The sequence below is a fragment of the Cynocephalus volans genome, chromosome 2, assembly GCF_027409185.1.
Source record: "Cynocephalus volans isolate mCynVol1 chromosome 2, mCynVol1.pri, whole genome shotgun sequence".
Lineage (NCBI taxonomy): Eukaryota > Metazoa > Chordata > Mammalia > Dermoptera > Cynocephalidae > Cynocephalus > Cynocephalus volans.
Genome location: NC_084461.1, coordinates 123,867,186 through 123,892,057, shown reverse-complemented (window position 1 = coordinate 123,892,057; position 24,872 = coordinate 123,867,186). Strand labels below are relative to the sequence as shown.

The following is a 24,872-nucleotide window of genomic DNA, read 5'->3' as shown; positions in this document are numbered from 1 at the left end:
CTTCTCTATTGCATCAGATTCTTGGCATAGCCTACGGTTTTGGCCATTCCATTGTTCCTGTGTTTAGCTTGTTAAACATACTGGCTCTTCATACTTGCGGTCATGGGACTAAGCCCAGAATTAGTAACATTTATAAACACTACTCAGCTAAATCAACAATATATCAGAATGACAGGAGCCACCCCCCTCTTATGTCCCAACTCAAATAAAATTTAAAACACCTATAACCAAATTTTTTAAACAAAAAAGTTAGGAAGCACATAAAGAACCTGAAGTTGATGATTTAGGTGTCCCTAAGTTTCTTCAGTGACATCTGATTTAAATCCAACTGTTCTTATTAACATACTCATGATCCATAGAGAGTAAAACCTATCAGTGGCCTATTTTCTTAAGTCAGATAAGACACACTGCCAGGGCTTGAAACTTTCTCACATATAAAATGATATGAAAGACAACAAGGGAACAAGGAATGTCTAACACAGAATTAATAGGTAACTAGTCTTAAAAGGGCTTTTTCAAGGCAATCTAAAAATGGACTCTAAAGTGTAAAATGTGAGAGAGCCTGTTACAAATACAGTATTAACAATCTCACGCAATATGATTGTGGATTGGGTGGTACCTGCATAACCACTGAAAGGATCACACCCCACTTCTAAACACTGTTCATCATTTTATTGAATATTCTGGTAAATATTTCACATTAATACAGGCTACATTAAGTAGAGCCACTATATGACAAGAAATTTACTCAACTTTTTCCTTTTAAGTATGTAAACAATTTTACATGTATTTACCACCGTAAAAGGTTGAAACATGTAATCATCTAATTCTTTTCTGCATACAAGTATCATTTAGTATGTTTAGCCAAAAGTACTAAATCTGATCTTAAGTTCAAAATGGCTAAACTAACCAGAGAGCATAATCAGGTGGATAGGAAATCAATCTGTTCTTATACAATGGATAATCAAATTTCCATTGCTAAAGCTTCAGAGAAAATTTGTTAGGCACATTTAAAACAAAAAATCCCCAGGGTTCTTCCAAGGTCATAGGTTTCTCAAACAAGGCTAAAAAGTAAAGACCTTCTAACTTAGTTGACATATTTGAGATGCATGTTTCCAATATGAGGTGCCCACGTGCCAGGCCAAATCTGAAAAGGGGGAGGAAAAATTGGAATTTCTAATTAGGAATCTTTAGACATTTACAAAATGAATATATAAATGCAATGGCAATTCACTGTTTCTGCCTAGGAAGAATACATATACATGAAATAAAATGTTTAGTAGCATCATCTTGATATTGAAAAAATTCAGATCACTGTAGTCAGTCATGACTTCTGATATTCAGAACTTTCACTATCCACAGAATTTAAAGAATGGCGTGACAAATCTGAACAACAAAAGAGCATTAAGCCCATTTTACCTGTTGGGCATCAGTGCATTCAGTTGAATTTTGGATAACTTTTATCATAGGGTTCCAACCAGGATCTGGGTTGTGAAGTCCATTAAACAGAGGGCCTCCTGGAACATCAGCAAGCTGAGGATGAGAGGGTATTATGGTGCCTCCATACATGGAAATAGGCAGGCCCTAGAAAAGCAGGAAAAAAAGGTTTAATCATGAAGTGACTATAAATAACGATTCTATAATATCAACTTAGACCTCTCTAATTTCTCTTCATTCAAAAAACTCCAGAGGATCCTGTGAATACAGCATGGTACAGTGTTGAGAAGCCAAACGTATTTATCTTTATCTGCAATGTTTTTCAAGATGAAGAGAGTGAGAAGGAAAAAAACTAAACCCAATATGAAATCATCAAGAAATTTCCCATATTAGATGAAAAACATGTAATACCCTCAACTTTCTCATGTTTTAGGTTCATTAATAGCTTGTGCTAAGAAGAAAAGGGGAACTCTGCATGATTGCTTACAGCCATAATTTGGCTTTATGGCAGCCAGGAGGCTGTTAGAGTAGACAAGAAGGCATCAGAGAGCTCATTGCCAGCTTTTTAAAGGGGCAGAGGCATACCTCAAAGGTGTGGCAACAGAACACAAAGCAGCAAAACCCAAATCCCTCAGGTGTTTTAGGGAAATGGAAACATCTTCAGGATGGTTTGAGGACAAACTACGGTAGACAACACTACCCACTCTGACATTGAGCAAAAGTTCTGGCAAAGGCATGTAAACAAAACGGTGAATTATTTCAATACAAACTATTCCTTAAAGTGACTACATTGGCTGGCAAAGTGTCAAACAAGTTACAATGTTTGTCAACTCACTTTAGAAAAATCCACAAAACCGCTTGCCATAGGCTGATGAAAAATGTTAGAGGGGGCTACCATTCCAGAATCATCTCTTTCCATTGGTTGATGCTGGGAGAATGTGCTTGGGTCTGATAATTGTTGATGCATTGGATGATTCCCTATCACAGACTGTGACCAACCTGATAAGCCTTCTGGAAAGAAGAATTAAAAACAGGGTTTGATATTTATTTGGGTAAAACAATAAAACATTACCACTTTATTTTTTTTCCATGCCACATTTTATCAAAACCATTCCTCTGAAGAGCTCAGGGTACATTCATCACAATCTTACAAGCCAAAAACACCCCAAGTTCCTGGAAAACTGAGTGCAGTCCTCTGAAAAGCCCACTCACTCTACCTTGTCTTTCAAAAGATTAAGTGCTCTCTGAAAAAATTCAAATGATTGTCCCCTTTTACACTTTTAAGAGGGATAGGAAGCAGGCTTTGAATCTTTTATTTCTGGTCAACTCTATATATTACCCAAACTAACATTCCAGACTCTGAAATAAACACCCTCTCCTGACTGGAATATTAAGCATTAGAACTAAGGTTTTTTGTCTGTGTGTTTTTTTGGCAGCTGGCTGGTATGGGGATCCAAACCATTAACTTTGGTGTTACCAACACCGTGCTCTAACCAAATGAGCCAACCAGCCAGCCCTTTTGTTTGTTTTTTTAAGGAACTAAGTTTTAATGGCAAACTCCAACAATTTACTCCAGAGAGAGGGCATGGTAACTGTACCTGACACAGCATTAACACCAAATGACCAGATTCCACTGTGTCCAACAGGAGCGACAAAACTGGTCCCCACAGGGGCTTGTGCAACAGACCCTCCTTGCCGAATCCGAGCCAGTCTCTCTGTTCCAATTGGGGGAGGTATCTTTCGATCTTGACTGGCACTGCCTCCTTTTGGTTGGCCCAATGTCGGTTGGGAAGAAGTGGCTGAAAGAGGTGAAGATGATCCCGAAGAAACAGATGGAATAGGAGAGTCACCTGGTGGCAAAATATTTCTCTATTGTTTTATTACATATAAAAACTATGAGAATATGAGAAACCTTGTTGGAAAGATCTATTCCACAAAATAGGTTCTGTAAAGAAAATTTTCATTTTATAAGATCATTATTATAATGAGAATATATAATTTCTATCAATATTATCCTAGACTACTTCTGTCTATAATAAGTATAAAACAAATAGTTTAAAAATTTTTTTCCCAGTTGAATTGAACAAGGCTAGAAAGGAAGCAGGTCACATTTACTCTTACTCTAGTTCTAAATAATCTTCTCAAAACATATATTGTCACAATTTAAATTAACTAAAATGTGGCAATGTTTGCACAGTTCTGAGCATATTATCTGGAAAACAGCTGGTGGCCCTCTTTGTTAGTTCTTTTCTTTTTTCCCTTTCTACAGCCCCTTTTTTCCATAATGAAGGAAGGTCAAAAGTTAGCACAGCATTGTAGTATTCAATTCACAGCTTTGTTTCTTAATGGGATGCATAGGTAATTTGGGTAGTTTTCCTTGACAAAAAAGCCAGTACTCACTGACTACTTCATGATGCTCACTTAAAAAAAAAAAAAAAAAAAAGTAAATCCTGTTCAATTCCAAATATTTCATCTGTTCTAAATATGAAATAAGTTAGAACAAAGGAATACTTTTACTTATAAATGGCAATGATAAAGTTTCATAAAATGTAAAGATAAATGAGAAATCATACCAAACTGACCATATACATAAATTCGACTTCTTTTCAGATGTGAGAAATTACTTCACAACACTGCCCCCAAAGGGTCCTTTTGTAAAACTACTTGTGGTACCTCTTTTCATGATCCAAGTCCCAATATAAACATTTCTAGCTTGGAAGAATAGCTTGACCCTTCTCAAGTTTTCCATCCTACAAATGACTGACAATTTTTGACATGACTGCAATACAAACCTTGGGTGTCTACATACCATTTAAGTTTACTAAAGTTACAAGCTAGTTTTCCCTGAACAAATGGGTTAATAACTTATTCAAGACTCTTTGGGAAAAGTTCCTCCAGGATTCCTACATGAGTTTGAGGCGCTTGTCCAAGGATGGGGAGAAAAATGTTGTCTGTTGAAACTAGGAGTTCCAACAGGAGCTGGCCCTTGCAGAAAAACCCTTGTTCCTGGTATGCCGGAAAAACTTGTCAGAGGAGCAGAAGAGGAAGATGGGGAGCTGCCTGATGGGTCAATGGATGGTAACCCTAAAATAAAACAGGTCAAAGACATCCAATTAGCAAGGCTTTAAAATGGAAAGTCCAAGATTTACTTAATTCCTTTTAAAAAAAGAAGAAAAGCATGGTGGTTTATTTTTGTATATCAGAGCAAGAAGACTCCATTTATGTGATACTGTTTGGCCAAACCTGTTTTTTTTCCTTACAGTCCAGAAAACTATCACCAAACAGTACTAGATATGCAGAAGTGAAACCAATGTTTAAGAATGGCAGTTACACCTGGAATAATGTTCTGGATAAATCTCAGTTTTTAACTTAGAAGGGACATGAAATGAAAGTGTGTTGTAACTAAGTGATGTCCATCAATAACTTCTGCATTCCCTTTTGTGGAAAATCTCAAAGTACAGCTTATCATCTTCATAACTATAGGCATTGCCTATGGAAGGTGAATAATAGTATCTACCAATATTTCCTTCCTCACAAGGAGGAAAAGCATACTGTCAAACTAAAGACAATTTCAATATTCTGATTTTTTTTTTAAACCAACAGTTGCAAACTATACCAAAGTTTCCATCTAGTTTGTGTAAACCTGAACTTAGCAGACAACCCAAACTGCATTGCTTTCTCTGAAGAATGTGTTAGGGAAAGGGGACAAGGGTCTGGAAAAGGATTAAAGGTGCTTACTTCAGGAAAAAAATAATATCAACATAAAAATTGTCAAAACTTCTCTCAAGCAGGTCTTGTCAATTTGATTTCCCAATCATTTTTTAAAAAACAGCTTTGAAATGTAATTTATATACCATATAATTCACCCATTTCAAGTACACAATTCAGTGGGTTTTAGTATATTCACAGGGTTGTATACCCATCACCACAATCAATTTTAGAATATTTCTGTCCCCCTAAAAGAAACTCCATACCCATTACCTGTCACTCACTATCCCCTCTCACCCTCATATCTCCACTTCCAATTAATCACTAATCTCCTTTCTGTCTCTATGGATTTGCCTATTCTGGACATTTCATAGAAATGGAATCATACTACATTTGGTCTTTTGTGACTGGCTTCTTTCACTTAGCAAAATATTTTCAAAGTTCATCCATGTCATAGCATGAATCAGTACTTCATTTCTTTTTGTTGACAAATAAAAAAAAATTCTGTTATATAGGTATACCACATTTTATCTGTTTATCAGTTGATGGACACTGGGTTATTTCCACTTTTTGACTTTTATAAATACTGCTGCTGTGACAGTTTGTTTGCCAGCTTTTGTATAATCATATGTCTTCTCTTGGTATGTATACCCAGGAGTGGAATTACTGGATCATATAGTAACTCTATGTTTAACTTTTTTTCCCCACCCTCTCAACCCAGCTTTTCCTGACTCCAGAAAGAACTGGGAGAAGGCCTACGTTTAACTGGTTGAGGAATTGTGAAACTTTTTCCAAAGTGGCTGTACCATTTTACATTCCTACCAGTAGCATATGATGGTTTCAGTTTTTCCACATCCTTCCCCATCTTCTTCTTTTTTAATTTTTTTAAAAAGATGACCAGTAAAGGGATCTTAACCCTTGACTTGGTGTTGTCAACACCACACTCTCCCAAGTGAGCCACAGGCCAGCCCCGTCCCCATCTTCTTAACTATAACTACTCCTTACCTGAAAACTAGGAGAGTAAACTATATCCATGAAAGTAGAGCAGCAACAAAAGAAACCATACACGCAGTTAAGAAATGAGGCCAAGCGGCGGCGGCGGCAGCGGCAGCGGCGGCGGCGGCAGCAGCAGCAGCGGTACCGCCTCCTCATCCAGCGGCGGCAGCAGCGGCGGCCCCTCCTCACCCGAACAACAGGGCCCTCCAGACCCAGGCGCCCCAACATAATGGAGTTTCCTTTTTAAAGTCCTTTGCCGGAAGGAAGTCAAGATGGTGGAAGAGGAGAGCTGCCTGCCACTTTTCCGCCACGAGTAGAAGCAGCCTGAGGCCCGCACCAAATGCAACTGTAGCAGAATTGGCGCAAAGGAATGGCTTCGAAAGGGTGTCTTTACCCTGCTGAGAACCGGGAATCTTCCCCCAACTCATGCCCGTGACTGGCCGGTGCGCCTTGGCCCATGTCACAGCCGCAGCCGCAGATGTGGAAGCATGGAGGCCTGAGCCCGCCGGCGCGTGTCACCCCGGGCTGCAGTGCGGACCGCGGCATGACCCCCCGCCCCCACCTGCCCGTCCCTGGAGCTGGAAGCGAATCAACCCACAGGCCGAGACAGGGAGACATCTAGCGGGAGAGGCAGAAGCTCCGCGGAGAGCACACATCCTGTGGGGCCGCCACTGTGTGATCCAGCAGGTAGGATTCACCGCTGCCACCCGGCTTCATTCCCAGCCCAGCCCAGTGCGCACAGAGCGGGGAGACATCCTGCAGGGGGACGGGAAGCTCTGCAGAGACCACACGCTATGCGGTGCCTCGGTGCATCCCAGCAGCCTGGGCCAGAGCGCATGGAACAGGGAGTACTGAGGTAGCCATACCAAATTGGCAACCACAGCAACATCTTAGTCAATAGTGTCAAACCCTGGGATTGTGAAACCCCCTGCTACAATGAATAAACATCAAAGAAAAGATATCAGAAATATGAAAAATCAAGAAAGTACAACACCAAAAGATAATAAATCACAAGCTCTATATCCTATAGAAGAAGAAGCCCTTGAAATGACTGACAAGGAATTCCGAGTGATAATTCTAAGGAAACTGAACGAGAAACAAGAAAACTCAGCTAGACATCATGATGAAACGAGGAAAAGTATACAGGACCTGAAAGAGGAAATGTACAAAGAAATCAATGCCCTGAAAAACAATGTAGCAGAACTTGCTGAACTGAAGAAGTTATTCAGCGAAATAAAAACACAACAGAGAGTTTAACCAGCAGGCTTGTGGAAGTTGAAGAGAGAACCTCTGAACTTGAAGATGGGCAAAGGCAGACAAAAAAAAAGAAAAAAGAATCAAATGCATTGAAGAAAATCTGAGAGAGATATCAGGCAACCTTAAGCACTCAAATATCCAAGTCATGGGTATTCCAGAAGGGGAGGAAAAAGGAGATTGCATTGAAAACATAATCAACAAAATAGTGGCAGAAAACTTCCCAGGTGTAGGAAAAATCACAGATCTTCAGATCCAGGAAGCTCAACGATCTCTAAACGCATTCAACCCAAAAAGGTCTTCTCCAAGACATGTTATAGACAAAATGGCAAAACTCAAAGACAAAGAGAGAATCTTAAAAGCTGCAAGAGAGAAGCGTCAAATCACCTATGAGGGGACCCCAATCAGGCTAACATCAGACTTTTCATCACAAACCCTAAAAGCCAGAAAGGAATGGGATGATATATTCAAAATACTAAAAGACAGAGATTGTCAGCCAAGAATACACTACACTGCAAGGCTATCCTTCCGAAATGAAGGGCAAATAGTATATTTCTCAGACAAACAAAAACCGCGGGAGTTCACCACCACACGACCACCCTTACAAGAAATTTTCAAGGGAGTACTGGGTTTGGTTCCTGAAAAATAACTACCACTGCCAATAAAAACCCAAGAAAAATCTAAACCCACTAGTATAATAAAAATGGCATTCATGAAGAGAAAACAAACAAACAAAAAGGCTATCTACAACCAAAGGAACCAACAAACACAGAAAACAAACAGTAAATCAGAAAGCAAGGAACAAAAGACACCTAAGACAACCAAACAACAATCAATAAAATGCTAGGAATAAATCAACACTATTCAATAACAACTCTTAATGTAAAAGGCTTAAATTCCCCAATCAAAAGACACAGACTGGCTGACTGGATTAAAAAGGAGGACCCAACTATATGCTGCCTTCAAGAGACCCATCTCACCCATAAAGATTCTCACAGACTAAGAGTGAAAGGATGGAAAAAGATTTACCATGCAAACAGAAAAGAAAAACGAGCTGGAGTAGCTATTCTTATATCTGACAAAGTAGACTTTAAACTAAAAACCATAAAAAGAGACAATGAGAGACACTACATAATGATAAAAGGACTGATCCATGAAGAAGACATAACAATCATAAATATGTACGCACCCAATGTTGGAGCAGCCAGATTTATAAAACAAACTCTATTAGACCTAAAGAAGGAAATAGACACTAATACCATAATAGCAGGGGACCTGAACACTCCACTGTCAATATTGGACAGATCATCTAGGCAACGAATCAGCAGAGAAACACAAGATCTAAACAATACTCTAGTAGACTTGGCAGATATCTACAGAACATTCCATCCAACAACCTCAGAATATTCATTCTTCTCATCAGCAATGGATCATTCTCCAAGATAGATCACATATTAGGTCACAAATCAAGTCTCAACAAATTCAAAAAAATTAGAATTATCCCATGTATTTTCTCAGACCATAATGGATTAAAACTAGAAATCAATAACAAATGTAATTCTTGAAACTATACAAACACATGGAAATTAAACAGCATTCTACTTAATGACATACGGGTACAAGAAGAAATCAAGCAGGAAATCAAAAAATTTATTGAAACTAATGAAAATAATGATACATCACACCAAAACCTGTGGGATACTGCAAAAGCAGTATTAAGGGGGAAATTTATTGCATTAAATGCTCACCTCAGAAGAATGGAAAGATGGCAAGTGAACAACCTAACACTTCACCTTAAAGATCTAGAAAAACAAGAACAATCCAAACCTAAAGTAAGCAGATGGGAAGAAATCATTAAGATCAGAGCAAAACTTAATGAAACTGAAACCCAAAAAACAATACAAAAGATCAATGAATCAAAAAGTTGGTTTTTTAAAAAGATAAATAAAATTGACAAACCATTAGCATGGCTAACAAAAAAAGAAGAGAGAAGATTCAAATAACAAAAATTAGAAATGAAAAAGGTGATATTACAACTGATTCATCTGAAATACAAGGAATCATTCGAGACTACTATAAACAACTATAAGCCAACAAATTTGAAAATCTGGAGGAAATGGATAAATTTCTGGACACACACAAGCTCCCAAAACTGAGCCTTGAAGATGTAGAAAATCTGAACAGACCAATAACAATAAAGGAGATTGAAGCTGTTATCAGAAAGCTCCCAACAAAGAGAAGCCCAGGACCAGATGGATTCACAGCAGAATTTTACCAAACATTCAAAGAGGAATTGACACCGATTCTTTACAAACTATTACAAAATATTGAAACAGACGCAAATCTCCCAAACTCATTCTATGAAGCAAACATCATCCTGATACCAAAACCAGGTAAAGATATAACCAAAAAAGAAAACTACAGGCCGATATCCTTGATGAATATAGATGCAAAAATCCTCAATAAAATACTAGCAAACAGAATACAGCAACACAAACGTAAAATTATTCACCACGATCAAGTGGGATTCATCCCAGGGATGCAAGGTTGGTTCAACATACGCAAATCAATAAATGTGATACACCATATTAATAAAACCAAACACAAGGACCATATGATCATCTCTATAGATGCTGAAAAAGCATATGACAAAATTCAACACTCATTCATGACAAAGACACTCTTTAAGTTAGGTACAGACGGAAAGTATCTCAACATAATCAAAGCCATATACGATAAACCCACTGCCAATATCATCCTGAATGGGGAAAAGCTGAAAGCTTTTCCTTTAAGAACAGGAACTAGACAAGGATGCCCACTCTCACCACTCCTATTCAACATAGTGTTGGAAGTACTAGCCAGAGCAATCAGAGAAGAGAATGAAATAAAGGCCATCCAGATTGGAAAAGATGAAGTCAAACTCTCCCTGTTTGCAGATGACATGATCCTATATATCGAACAGCCTAAAGCCTCTACAAAAAAACTCTTGGAGTTGATAAATCATTTCAGCACAGTAGCAGGATACAAAATCAACACACAAAAATCAGTAGCATTTCTATTCTCCAATAGTGAACACGCAGAAAGAGAAATCAAAAAAGCCTGTCCATTTACAATAGCCACCAAAAAAATTAAACATTTAGGAATTGAGTTAACCAAGGATGTGAAAAATCTCTATAATGAGAACTACAAACCACTGCTGAGAGAAATTAGAGAGGATACAAGAAGATGGAAAGATATCCCATGCTCTTGGATTGGAAGAATCAACATAGTGAAAATGTCCATACTACCCAAAGTGATATACAAATTCAATGCAATCCCCATCAAAATTCCAAAGACATTTTTCTCAGAAATGGAAAGAACTATCCAGACATTTATATGGAATAATAAAAGACCACGCATAGCCAAAGCAATGCTAAGCAAAAAAAATAAAGCTGGAGGCATAACACTACCTGACTTTAAGCTATACTACAAAGCTATAATAACCAAAACAGTATGGTACTGGCATAAAAACAGACAAACTGATCAATGGAATAGAATAGAGAATCCAGAAATCAACCCACACACCTACAGCCATCTGATCTTTGACAAAGGCACCAAGCCTATACACTTGGGAAGAGACTGCCTCTTTAACAAATGGTGCTGGCAGAACTGGATATCAATATGCAGGAGAATGAAACTAGACCCATGTGTTTCACCATACACTAAAGTCAACTCAAAATGGATTAAAGAATTAAATATACACCCTGAAACAATAAAACTTCTTAAAGAAAACATAGGAGAGACACTTCAGGAAATAGGACTGGACACAGACTTCATGAATACGATCCCAAAGCACAGGCAACCAAAGGAAAAATAAACAAATGGGATTATATCAAACTAAAGAGCTTCTGCACAGCAAAAGAAACAACAGAGTTAAAAGACAACCAACAGAGTGGGAGAAACATATTTGCAAAATATACATCTGACAAAGGATTAATATCCAGAATATACAAGGAACTCAAACAACTTTACAAGAAAAAAACAAGCAACCCAATTAAAATTGGGCAAAAGAGCTAAGTAGGCATTTCTCTAAGGAAGATATATAAATGGCCAACAGACATATGAAAAAATGCTCAACATCACTCAGCATTCAGGAAATGCAAATCAAAACTACACTGATATACCATCTCACCCCAGTTAGGATGGCTAAAATCCAAAAGACTCTGAACGATAAATGCTGGAGAGGTTGCCGAGAAAAAGGAACTCTCATACATTGTTGGTGGGACTGCAAAATGGTGCAGCCTCTATGGAAAATGGTATGGAGGTTCCTCAAACAATTGCAGATAGATCTGCCATATGACCCAGCTATCCCACTGCTGGGAATATACCCAGAGGAATGGAAATCATCAAGTCGAAGGTATACCTGTTCCCCGATGTTCATCGCAGCACTCTTTACAATAGCCAAGAGTTGGAACCAGCCCAAATGCCCATCATCAGATGAGTGGATACGGAAAATGTGGTACATCTACACAATGGAATACTACTCAGCTATAAAAACGAATGAAATACTGCCATTTGCAATAACATGGATGGACCTTGAGAGAATTATATTAAGTGAAACAAGTCAGGCACAGAAAGAGAAATACCACATGTTCTCACTTATTGGTGGGAGCTAAAAATAAATAAATAAATTCACACACAGGGCCGGCCCTGTGGTGCACTTGGGAGAGTGCAGCGCTTGGGGGCGCGGCGGTGCTCCCACCGCGGGTTCGGATCCTATATAGGAATGGCTGGTGCACTCACTGGCTGAGTACGGTGCGGATGACACCAAGCCAAGGGTTGCGATCCCCTTACCGGTCACAAAAAGACAAAAAATAAAATAAAAAATAAAAATAAAAATAAATTCACACACAGACACACAAAAAAAACCGGGCCGGAGGGGGGAAGAAGACATAACAACTACAATTCCTTGAAGTTGATATGACAAGCAAACAGAAAGGACATTGTTGGGTGGGAGGGGGGAGAGGGATGCGGGAGTGGGGTCTCGGTAATGGGCCACCAATAATCAACCACATTGTATACTGACAAAATAAAATTAAGAAAAAAAAAAAAAAAAAAGGAATGAGGCCAAGCTTATTAATCCTGGGCCTCAGAAAGAAAGTCAAGGATGAATGCTTTCTATAACAGCCTGAACACTGGCAATGAGCTCTTCTTTCACCCTGGGGCTTCTAAAAGTCTCTACTAGCTTCCCAAAATGAAAAGTTACAATAGATAACTATTGTAACTATTTATAGAAAAGAAGAAAAAAATCCTAGAGAATATTTTGAACCACAGATAGTCTTACGCAGCTTATATTTCTATTAGAAAGACAATATAACAACCATGTTTTCCTGAAAAGACAAGTAAATGGAAATGTATCTGGCATGAAAGCTAAGACCAAACCACATCCATAACTCACAAATAATTTCAAACAAGACAGATCCATTTATACAGCTGTATGATACTTAACAACAGGGATACATTCCAAGAATCACTGTGCAAACATTAGAGTATACAAACCTAGATGGTTTAGCCTACTACACACCTATCTCATGGGACCACTGTTATATATGTGGTCCTTTTTTCAGCAAAATGTCGTTATGTGGTGCATGACTATAATGAGCAAAAATGTAGCACGGGCTATAGGGCAGTTTTCCAACTGGAAGAGAAATGCTAAGTGGCAGTAAAGCTTCTTAATCCCATTATGGGTCAGCCACATTTCAAATTTGTTTTTCAGAACAGTACAGATTGGATTAAACTTTAGCTCTTAAACTCTGGAAAGATTCTGGTTTTCCAAATATCTCCAAGCCAACACTGGCCTCAAATCTATTTATATCTTTCTTATAATGCCTCAGCAGCTAATTTTGAGGAATTATAGTGGAATCTAAGTTGTTCTTTTTAAAATAATAGCCCATAAATGACTAGATCTCTTCACATAGCAGCAAGTAATATAAATAATATAGCATGCTATTAAACAACATAAATTATGCCTAAACACCTTTGCGTCTCCAATTTTTAAAATCTGAGAAACGCAAACAATCACTATAATTGAAAAAAAAGTCTGTATTTGGAATCCTTGAAGCATCCCATGAGTCCTTTTTAATAATACCATCTGACACCACTTTCAAGAAAATGGACTGACATAAGGTATAACCTCCTTACTATAAGGCACAGAAAGATCACAGAGAGACTATAAAGCCACGCATTATATGTGAGTGATTTATCTGCAGCTACTTTTTTTGACCACTCAATCAGCAATTAAAGAGTCTCTACTATTTATGACACACTCTCATTACTTTAAGATCATGCAATATTAGGTACAAAATAAATGCTTTATTATTATCCTGGAAGATGAGATTAGGATGTGAGAAGCCCCAAAATGAGCTGCAGAAATAGTTTATAATAACTTACCAACTGGACTAGTAGAAACTCGTTGGGAAGGTGGTCTGAAGCCAGGTGCCTTGGAGTTGTCAGGGTGCACGTTTTCCAGGTGTCCAAGTACAGAGTTACCAAGGAACGCTGACTGAACAGTGAAAGAGGCATCTGCAGCCACTCGTGAGGACAGTGGACCATCTCCCCAACCCTGGTTAGCTGGCACCTGACTGCTATCGAAAAGACTACTAAAGTGATTGAAAATTGTGGCTGGGCCAAACGTAGGTGGCAAAGATTTATTTGCTGGGTTTATGTGCATCTGAGAACCATTCATAATGTTCACGGCTGAAGAAAGCTGCACTGCAGTTGGTGGGCCTTGAGGTGGTGTTAAAGGAACTGGATTTGTAACAAAAATAGATTGGGGATCCTGGTGTATAGTTGCATTTGGTACCACTGAGTAAAAAGAACCTCTGGGCTGCATTCGATGAGAAACTCGAGGTGCTGGTACAGCTAACTGAGGTAAATTACTGGTGTCCTGATTATCAGCAGCAACCAATCTGGGTGATGCCAAAGTCAATGGAGCAGGTTCTGAGTTAGATGCAAAAGGCATTGACATAGGACTTAAATCAGATATATTGGATGGCTGTGCCTCCTCTTGTGTGTTACTGGAGGGAAGAGTGGGACTACTGGATGGGTGAGTTTCTGGAGCTCCTAGGGTGTTGCTGGCAGAGCTACTACAACTATTTGCAGTTGAAGACGGGGTACATAGGTTTGTCATGTGCTGGTCCTGTGTGGACATTTTCTCTTTGGGGGGTGGCACAGCAGAGAAAGACTCCATCTTTTGTGAAGAAAGCTGTGCTTGAGGAGTACTTACAGGCAGAAATGTGGTGGGAACTTGCCCACTAGTGATAGATACAGAGGAGACAGAAGGCAGGGAACTACAAGTGCTTGTCACAGAAGAAATCACTGTTGCTGGAGGACTCGTCTTAGGCACACAGGCAAATAGCTGCTTTCTGACTGATGAAGGAGTCCGGGTATTAGTCACACACAGTTGCTGACTGGCAGCAACGACAGAAGAGACAGTGATAGGACAACTGGCAGCGGACTCTGAGGATAAAACAGTCCCATTCTGGTTAGGTAGACGGCTTGTATTATTATGCTTTGGAGAGCTATTTGTGTTGCCAGGATTCACAGGTCTCACTGGGAATGGTCCCCAAGTGTTAGGCGAAGGTGAGAATGTTCCTCCAAATTGGGCCATGGGTAAGCGAGGATGCCGAATCTGTTGCATAGTTTGAGCAGCCAGCAGAGCGAAATGAGGGTGGGGATAAGCTAAGGGTAGAGAAACTGGGAAAGAAGAACGTACATTTGTTGCAACGTTCTTATTAAGTTTATTAGTGGGCTGGAACGTAGATAATGTTGTTGCCTGTGAAGTTACAAGAGTTGGAGCACCCAAGGGAAATGCATTTTTACTGGAAACTGCTGTGGTGCCTACTCCAGATGAGAAGTTTGCGTGAATGGATTTGGTGCTGGTAGGCGTTCTGATATGATTTTTAGGAATCAAGTCTTCCAGTTCCTTAGCAGGATCCTGAATAAGTGCATTGATAAGCTGAACTGCATATCTTGTTGATTCTGTTCCACCCCTGGGGGAATACAGACAAACAAAAACAAGACTGAAAACAAAAAAAACCCCAAAACCCAGGTAATCTTAACCATCAAACAAAATTTTTAATTGTACCATACTTAACAAAAGTATGCTTCTTATAAAATATAATTTTGACTCAGAACTAGCTATATACATTTTTCATAATTACCTTATTGTGATCATTCTTTCACCATTCTTATCTTTCTGTTTATCCACATCAATATGGGCACCAGTAACATCTTGTATTGCAGTGATATTGCATCCTCCTCTTCCCATTATCCTGGACACCACTGAAGCTGGAACAGATAATTTCTTTGACCTATAAAATGAAGACTACACATGAGCTTGTGAAATCAAATGTCTTTGTATAGTAAATGTCTTTATTAAAAAAGATGTCGCCGTAAGTATGTTTGTGGACATTTGTAGAATAATATTTCTCAAACCTTAAAGAGAAAATTATTTAAAGCTTTTATTTTAGAAACTGACATGTCTTATTATATTGAATTTATTTTTTTTATTTTTGGGCAGCTAGCCAGTTCGTATTATATTGAATTCAGTTTAGTAAAGTTAAAAATTACATTGCCATTTAAAACAAAAATTATATTTAAATCACTCATAATCTAAGCATTTAAATTTGCCCAAAATATCATGTCAACTGAACTGCAATGACCATATGTATTGACTCTTTAAAATAATGCATGCCATATTTGTTAAACTCTATTCTGAACAATCTATGCTAGCTTACTCATTTTAAACCAATGTCAACAGCTCATACTTAGCAATGAAAAATAAAGCCTCAGATTTGAACTACTCAGATTTGGATCAAGTCAGAAAAACAGAAGTAAAATAAACAGTCCATCATCTATCTTAAATTAATATAAAGCAATACATAGGCTATCCAAAAAAAAAAATTCAACATTTCTTGTATCATATAAAATATTCATATGAAATTTATATATTGCTTCTAATTTTGCTTTAGCATATTCTGGATTTAGTATGGTACTGCAATTTAAAATAATAGCCACATTCAAATTATTCATTAATTAAGGTAAGCATCTTATAAGAGTAGAGAAGCTATATAATTTATGAAGTTAAAAGGATGGGACTAATTCTACTTACCTTCGTACGACTTCTTTCCACCCCTCTTCTCTTTTTTGACCCCTTTTAGGGCTAGTGAGATTCAGCTTTATGTTTGGAGAGCTTAATGGCAATGACACTGGCTTATAGCTTGTTGACAAGGAATTAGGATTTACTTCACCTTCAAGTCTGAGAAGAGAGAAATATCAAGTCCAATAAAAGATAAATTTTAAGATAGAAACTTAAGAGACTATTCTTTTATAGTAGACAAAGTTATACTGAAGTATCTGAATTAAAGTTTGGCACATCAAATACCAAGTCAGAAAAACAGAAATAAAATAAAGAGTCCATCATGTATTTAGTATTACAAAATTAATTCAGAAGCCAAAAGTTAGACCATAATCAATAAAAATGACATTGCTAAATAAAATCAAGGCATGCTAATAAACTATAAATCTTATAATAATTTCTAATAATCTCATTTCCTAACTAGCACACAATTAAGAGGATATAGGTGAACTTCAGTTTTGAATATTCAAGACAGATAATGTGGTAGACTTAAATTGTCTAACACAAGTTATGCTTGTACAATGTACTTCTTGTGCCAGGCATGAAAAAGGAAAGGTGAATGGAGTTAATGAACCAGAAAATTTTACCGTGTCTGAATTTTGGAAGTGGAGGTACTGGTCTTTTCCTCTTGAGTATGGAGGAGCAGTGAGGGGTATCTCCTATCACTAGAGGAATTCACATCCATAGTGAAATTTAACTCTTGGCTTTTACCACCACTACTACTCTCACTGTTGCAGTCTGTGCTGTCTAAGTTATCGGAATCACTATTCCCACCTGTACCACCACCTCGAAGTTCTCCATTTATTTTGTTTTTATCTGCCTTTTGCTGTGCTAAAGATATATGTTGTTCTGGTAAAATTAAATGTGTTGTGGGAGGGGTCTCTTTTGTTTTGTTCTTCTTATTTTTCCGATTGGTGCTGGGGGTTGTCACCACATTGGCCCTTTTTTTCCCAAACACATTTGTGAATGTTGTAGATGTCGCAGAGATTCCAATTGTGGTGGTGGTGGTTGCACTAGGAGGTTCTATGGGAACTTCTTGCTCTGCTGAAATTATCAAAAAGGAGAAAAATCACACTGAGAGCCTCAGACTTCAAAACAAGTTATAACAATATACCTAATTCATAATAATTCAGTTCTTTAGGTCATATTTTCCTTTCAAAAGTATTCACTAAAAAAGAAATCTTTGCTATTGTTAGAAAAAAACGTACAATATTATTTTTTGATGTCTAAGTTGGTATACAACATATACACCACAATCTAGTTTGAATTTAGGAAATTTTTCAAATAGTATTTTAGAATTAGAATTCAAGTAGAGCACAATTATTTGCCTACTATAAGCATTGTCAGATGGCATAATACACAATTCTTTGAGATTAATAAACCCCAGTTTCTACTGACATTTCAGCCTTCTACAGCTTCGAGCCTGAACCTTAGCTAAAAATGGATTGAGGAACTGTACCTCTCCCTAGTTTCAAATCAGGAGAGGAAGGGATAGAGAAGAACCTGAAGAAAAGCTGGAAAACCTCTTACATTACCATTTTTAGTATATATAACATGTTTTATAAGGTGACTTAAATTACAACTGAATTTCTCCAAATTATGTGCTTGCCTTTCCCCTTCTGTCTCTATATCAATTTATAATGTAAAACATTTAGAAATATTTACTATGACAGTCAGTTGTCAATTTCAGATTAAAGTAATCAAATATTTAGCTAGAGTTAACTAGAGCAAAAAGCATTCATAATGAAGTTGATAAACAAAGGAGAATTTTTTTACTAATTCAGATGGGTTATTTCTCACCATCTTCATCATTTTCCTCTTCATCTTCATCCTCTGGTAGTTCTGAATTCTCCTTAGGTTTGTTTTCCTCATCTTCTTCTTGTTTTCTTTTCTGCTCCTCTTTTTTCTTTTTTCTCTTTTCTTTCCTTTTCTCTCTTTTAGCTGCAAGAGCCTGCTTTCTGCTCTCTTCTCTTGACTGCAAATAAAGTAAGTATATAATTTTACCAATAATGCAATAAATTAAAATAAAGAATGAACTGATATTTTGTTTATAAACACAGGGCTTCCCTGTGGATGTCAGTCTCAAAATACATTTAAAAGAGCAACAACAAAAAATAAATTTGACATTATTGGAATTAAAAACTCTTGTGCTTCAAGGGAACCATGAAGAAAGTAAAAAGACAGCCTACAGAATGGGAAAAAAAATATTTTTGCAAATTATAAGTCTAGTAATGGACTTTTGTATATAGACTATATAAAGACATCTTACAACTCAACAATGAAAAGACAACCCAATTTAAAAAACAGACCATCAAAAAATATCAAGTCATAAACCATAAATATATGCAATTTCTGCCAGTTATACCTTTAAAAAGCTGTTTTGAAAAAAAAGGAAAAAGGGCTGGCCTCTACCTCAGTCCAGTTGGTAGAGCGTGGTGATAACACCAAGGTCAAGGGTTCAGATCCCTGTACTGGCCAGCCACCAAAAAAAAAAAAAAAAGAAACATGAAAAAAGGATCTGAATAGACATTTCTCCAAAGAAAATACACAAATGGCTAATAAGCACATAAAAAGATAGATGTTTAATATCATTACCCATCAGGAAAAAGCAAATTAAAATCACAATGAAATACCCACTCTGCATCCACTAGGATGACTATAATCAAAAAGACAGATAATAAGTGTTGGTAAGCATGTGGAGAAATTGAAACCTTTATACAGGAAAGTAAATGGTATAGCTAGCAGTCAAATGGTAAACAAAGAATTACCATACGATCCAGCAATTCCACTCCTCGATATATACCCAAGAGAAGACATATATCTACACAGCAACTGGTAAACAATCGTTCATAGCAGCAGTATTCACAATAGCCAATAACTCAATGTCCATCAACTGATGAACAGATAAATAAAATGTGGTATACCTATACAATTTATACAAAATACTTTCTTATTTATCAATAAAAAGAAACGAAGTACTGATTCATGCTATAACATGGATGAACTTTGAAAACATTTTGCTAAGTGAAAGAAGCCAGTCACAAAAGACCAAATATTGTATGATTTCATTTCTGTGAAATGTCCAGAATAGGCAAATCTATATAGGTAGAAAGTAGATTAGTGGTAACCTAGAATGGAGGGACTGCAGGGTAGCGGGCGGAGAAGATAACTAAGGGATGCAGGGTTGCCTTTAAGGATAAAGAAAATGTTCTATAATTGTGGGGATGAATACACAATTCTGTGAATACACTAAAAGCCACTCAATTGTATAACTTTAAATGGGTAATTTGTGTGGTATGTGAATTAAATCTCAGTAAAGCTGTTAGAAAATACATTTATGTGGCATCTATTTGCCTAAAATGCAGCTATCATGATCTTTACAGACTGACAAATTTCACTGTAAAAGTACTGACAAGAGACTATGACAGAAATGTTATTTTCCTGTTTTATAGAATTTTTAAAGCCACATTTAGAATTCTCACCACATTTAGGTTTTATTAACATCTACTTTGGTTAGCACTGGAAAATATAATTTTTCTTCAGATGGGGCACACGGTAGTAGTTAGTTCCCTAGCACCATAATGAAAGTCTAAAACAAGTGGAAAATACAAGTTACTCATATTTCTATGGAAATTATCCAAAAAGGCTCACCAGAAGAATTTGTCCATAGATCCCAGTTCTTCTCCTGGTAATTAAGTAAAGCACTGTCCTCAAAACTATAATTTCCCATTCTGAGACACACATTGATTATTCTTTGAAATTTTTAATTATCTAAATCAGGGTCAGCAAACTATGTTCTGAGTGCCAGTCTGCTACCTGTTTTTGTATGGCCTGAAAGCCACGATTGGTTTTTACATTTTAAATGGGAGAAAACAATAAAAAGAAGAAAAGAATATTTCATGATGTGAAAATTATATGCAATTCTAATTTCACTGTCCATAGCTAAAGTTTTATTGGGACACAGCCATGCTCATTCATTTACCTACTGTTTATGGTTATTTTAATGTTACAACAGCAGAGCTGGGTAGTTATAACAGAGACCACATGGCTTGCACAGCCTAAAATATTTACTATTTGGCATTTTATAGAAAAAGTTTTCTGTCCTCTGATGTAAATGAGAAAGATGTTGAGGACAAAATGAAGAGACTGCCTGTTTACCTAAAAGTCATTTGAATTTGTTGGCATAAGAGCAAACTGGCTATGTTGGGAATTGCTGACCATATATAACCCTGGGTAGTTACACAAAAATAAAAATTAGGCAAGGAAGGCAACTTAATAGTTATCTAACTTTAAACTCTGCTTTATTTTAAAATGAATATAACTTTTTTCCTTTCTAATTTTAACTGTAATCCAGTTTATCATGGAAGTACTAATATTTATTTAATTTCCTAATAAGACTTTAAGGCTTACACTTTTTCCCCTATTATAAGCAATACAAAAGCAAATGTCCTTATACATTTACATCTTTGAGCATTAGTTTAATTATTTACCTTAAATTTCTAATAATGGAATAGCTAGAGTAAGAGTATGCACCCTTTCTTATTGATTCATTTGTCAAACACCTCCATTAATAGTTATACTAATTTATACCATCCCTCAAAAATCATATTAGAGTGCTAATTTCTCTATACCATTCCCATTAATAGATATTATAAACCTTTAAACTGTAAGCTTTACTAATCTGATCAAAAAATTTTAAAACACTCTTTTACTGTGCAGTTCTTTATTGATGAAGTTGAGTATTCTCCATCTATTTATGGGACATTTGTATTTCTTTTACTGTGAATTGCCTGTTTATGTGATCATTTTTCATTCTGGGTAAGTTATCTCTTTTTTTTTCCTGATTGATTTGTAAGCAAACTTTTCTTCTGTTTTTAGCTCACTAAGTGTGTTTTTTTCAAACCAAAAAGTGGTATCAAAATTTTAGCATCTCTCAAAATGATCATGCTTTTTTTCTTCCTTTAATTATCAACAAAATATCTTCATATTAAGCTATCTCTTACACTCCTAGAATAACTCTACTACATCATGGTGTCTGTTCTTTTAATATAATTTCTGTATTCAATGTCAACACCATCACTTTCCAGGTAAGCAGATTGAGCCTCAGAGAGGCAATGTTGCTTTTTTAAAACTTTTTCCATCTTGCCACACATCCTAGGATACTAGACACTTACTCTTTAACTGGAAATCTAATAAGCCACCTATAACCCAGATCTTACAGTAAACAAATGATTTCCAACACTTTACTAAATTCTTCTCAGGCTAGTGTCAAAACCACTAAAGCAATAACGTCATTTGATAAATTGGGATCTTGCTCAAAATCTAGTCCCTTACTTATATGGACTCAAAATATTTTTAATGAATAAGTCAGAATCAAAAACTGATGGTGGTTTGAGAATCTATTAACCATTGCCTTTGAATCATATTTTGTTAAGATTATTGGCCATCCAGGTGAAAAACTTATTGTAGCAGATTTTCAATGATTTCTAATAAGGAAAATTATTTTTCCCACTCACCTTTTCTAGATCAAGTTCCTTTAAAAGAATACTTGCATTCTTATTTGCTTCTGCAGCCTGCTGGTCTTTAGCCTTCACAATCGTCTCAACACATTGGTGACATTTTTTCAACAGTTCCTGTAGTGGAAAATAGAACTATGTAAATATAGGAACACATAACATAAAGAGGCCAAATAAAACTTGAGCTGATGAGCACATCAAAGTACAGGGGTTACAGCTCAAACAACTGAAAAATCCAGTAAACCAAATTAAGCTATCCTTTGAACCCAGTCATGCATCAATCATTTATCAAAATAAAGCACCATCTCCTAAAAAATCTGTGTATTCTTAGAAAACCTTCTAATCAGGCTAATGGTTTTGTAATAAACCTTAGCTATATTCATTGTGATTCTGGTCCACAGTAGGAAGGAAATCTCAAAATAGTTTATGAAAAGTAATATACCCATCTATTTTATAAATGGAGAAAGTAAAGCAAAGAAAGATCAGGTGATTGACCTCTTAAAGGACAAAAAGAACAGGTTGCTAATTGCACACATTGGCATATAATTCCACAAAGAACAAAAATGTGGTTCAACAGCATATTAAACTTACCTTATCTGTAATTGTTGCTATGTATCTCATGCATTCAATATCAGAAGGGAACTGATTTACTTGCTTCACCAAATATTGAACAACTTTTACATGACCCTAAAGAGTACAATAAGACACAAAAGAATCCCTTGAAACTTTGCCCATATGCTTAACAACTTAAGAGTAAAAAGGTAGATTAATATTTCCAGATAGCTGACCAAATTTAAAATTACAATTATAAAAATAAGAACAGTATTCAGTTTATAAACAGAAAAAGATAAGTAAAACATGTTCGAGAACACGTGGTGGACCAAAAGACATTTCTCCTGATTTTAATAAGCCTACTTCCCACCGAAAATAGAAAAACTTTTGTAGAAAAATTGTATCTCCTAGAATAAATCTATTAATAAAATAAAAATTGGTGATGTGAAATAAAAATGGGAAATTAGTCCTAAACCTAAGAGGGTTTGCTAGATTTCAAAGCATTATTTTGATTCTATCTACACTAAACTAAACAAGATGTACTATCACATTTTTCTGAGCCTTAGGACTTCAAATTAAATAAAACACTTTCTTTTTTTCTCTTTTATTTTTTGTTTGTTTTGGCAGCTGGCCACTAAGGGCCACCAAACCCTTGACATTGGTGCAGATAAACATTTTTAAATGCCATTATCAGGGGCTGAATGATCTGTAATCAATTCTAAGCACATCTATTTTAATATAACCAAGCTTGCATAATTTCCCCTCCTACTAAGGTTCTAAAACATCCTCAAGAATTAGTTTGATGGAGACAAAAATCAGAAAAGTGGTTGCCTCTAGGGCAGGGAATTGATTGAGAATGGGCATGAGGGAATCTTCTAGCGCTATGGAAGTATTTTATATCTTTATCGGGTGTGGGTTACATGCATGTTTGCATTTATCAAAACTCACTAAACTACATATCTTAAGATTCAAACATGTCACTATATGTCAATTATACTTTAATTGAGAGAAAACAATTTTTTCAAAAGAATTAAGTATAGAAAATAGTTTAAGATTTTCTTTTAAGATGTATAACTTGTACTGCTGTCATTCAAGAGCTCTTTAGGGAACACCTAATATGTATCAAGGCCCTGTGCTAAACAGCTGGTAATAAACAGTGGTGAAAAAGACAGTCATGACTCGCGGTCCTAATGACCTTCCAGTCTAGTTAGTGAGAGAGGCATTAAAAAGGTAAATACATGTTTGAATATATAATTACAAGTTGGGATAAGGAAAATCAAAATTTAACTATGAAAGAGAAACAGAGGGACCTTTTTCAGATTGGGTGTTAGGGAAAGACTCTCTGAGAAGTGACATTTAAAATGGGAGCTAAAGGATGAGTAAAGAGGTGAGCAAAGGAAAAACATTTTGGGAAAAGAAAACTAGTGAGCAAAGGTCCTCAGGCAGTTAAAAATTTAGTGCATTATTGGTCAGTGACTATAGAGCTTAGTAAGCAAATGGGGAAGGTAACATGGATGATTGGTTTGGGAAGGTTGACATAAACCATATTATGCAGGGCTTTGTAGGTCATGTTAAGTAGTTTATAGTTTATCATAACTGCAATGGGGAGGCTTTTAAAAAATAGCAGACAAGTGAGTCTTAATATATATAGGAGGTATAAAAAGTCCACTCCTTTTTGTTCCTTCTTAAGTAGAGAAAACATTCATTTGCATATAGCTTTCTTTAAATCTCATGGTTTATGTACAACAACATAACAAAAACAGTCAAGACACCAAGTGATTTAGGAACAAAGTTGCTTACAGGGAACCACCACATAGATATTAGATTTGGCCACAAAAGAATAGAAAGATAGCAGTGATTTTTGTACAGAAATATACTTAATTCTCTAAGATCAACATATCTTTCTCACATAATTTCACCTTAGAATAGGCTTAAAATTATAAATTTTACCTCTTATCCCCCCAGATCAAATTACCTTGCGAAATGCTGACATAAGGGGTGTGATTTTCCGGTTATCTGCTGCATCCACATCAGCACTTGCTTGCACTAGCAATTGCACTACATCAAAATGACCACCATTGGAAGCCAGCCAAAGTGGTGTATTTCCCTTCTTGTTACGAACATCAATATGGGCTCCCCTATGAACGAAGAATGTTAATATAGCTTGTTTCCTATAAGAAGAGGCTGACTTTTTTTAGTTTTCTCTATCATCTTTGGTTATCTTTCACAAA

The 24,872-nt window shown here is 36.5% G+C and overlaps 1 protein-coding gene across 3 annotated transcripts in view; it reads right to left on the bottom strand.

Annotated features, from left to right (window-relative positions):
* Nucleotides 1–657: 657 nt before the first annotated feature.
* The window catches only part of ANKHD1 (ankyrin repeat and KH domain containing 1), a 119,290-nt gene continuing 95,075 nt past the window's right edge, over nt 658–24,872 (bottom strand). For 2 of the 3 annotated variants that reach the window (XM_063088174.1, XM_063088177.1), the window contains 13 exons: nt 24,617–24,779; nt 22,681–22,776; nt 22,090–22,206; nt 18,374–18,548; nt 17,161–17,617; nt 16,547–16,693; nt 15,597–15,746; nt 13,825–15,425; nt 4,345–4,521; nt 3,036–3,287; nt 2,273–2,448; nt 1,420–1,584; nt 658–1,147 (listed from right to left, as the gene is read on the bottom strand). In XM_063088174.1, coding sequence (XP_062944244.1) covers nt 1,088–1,147; nt 1,420–1,584; nt 2,273–2,448; nt 3,036–3,287; nt 4,345–4,521; nt 13,825–15,425; nt 15,597–15,746; nt 16,547–16,693; nt 17,161–17,617; nt 18,374–18,548; nt 22,090–22,206; nt 22,681–22,776; nt 24,617–24,779 — 3,736 coding nt within the window. In that variant the 3' untranslated portion in view covers nt 658–1,087. The remainder of the gene's footprint in view (nt 1,148–1,419; nt 1,585–2,272; nt 2,449–3,035; nt 3,288–4,344; nt 4,522–13,824; nt 15,426–15,596; nt 15,747–16,546; nt 16,694–17,160; nt 17,618–18,373; nt 18,549–22,089; nt 22,207–22,680; nt 22,777–24,616; nt 24,780–24,872) is intronic. The other variant, XM_063088176.1, reaches the window with a different exon arrangement.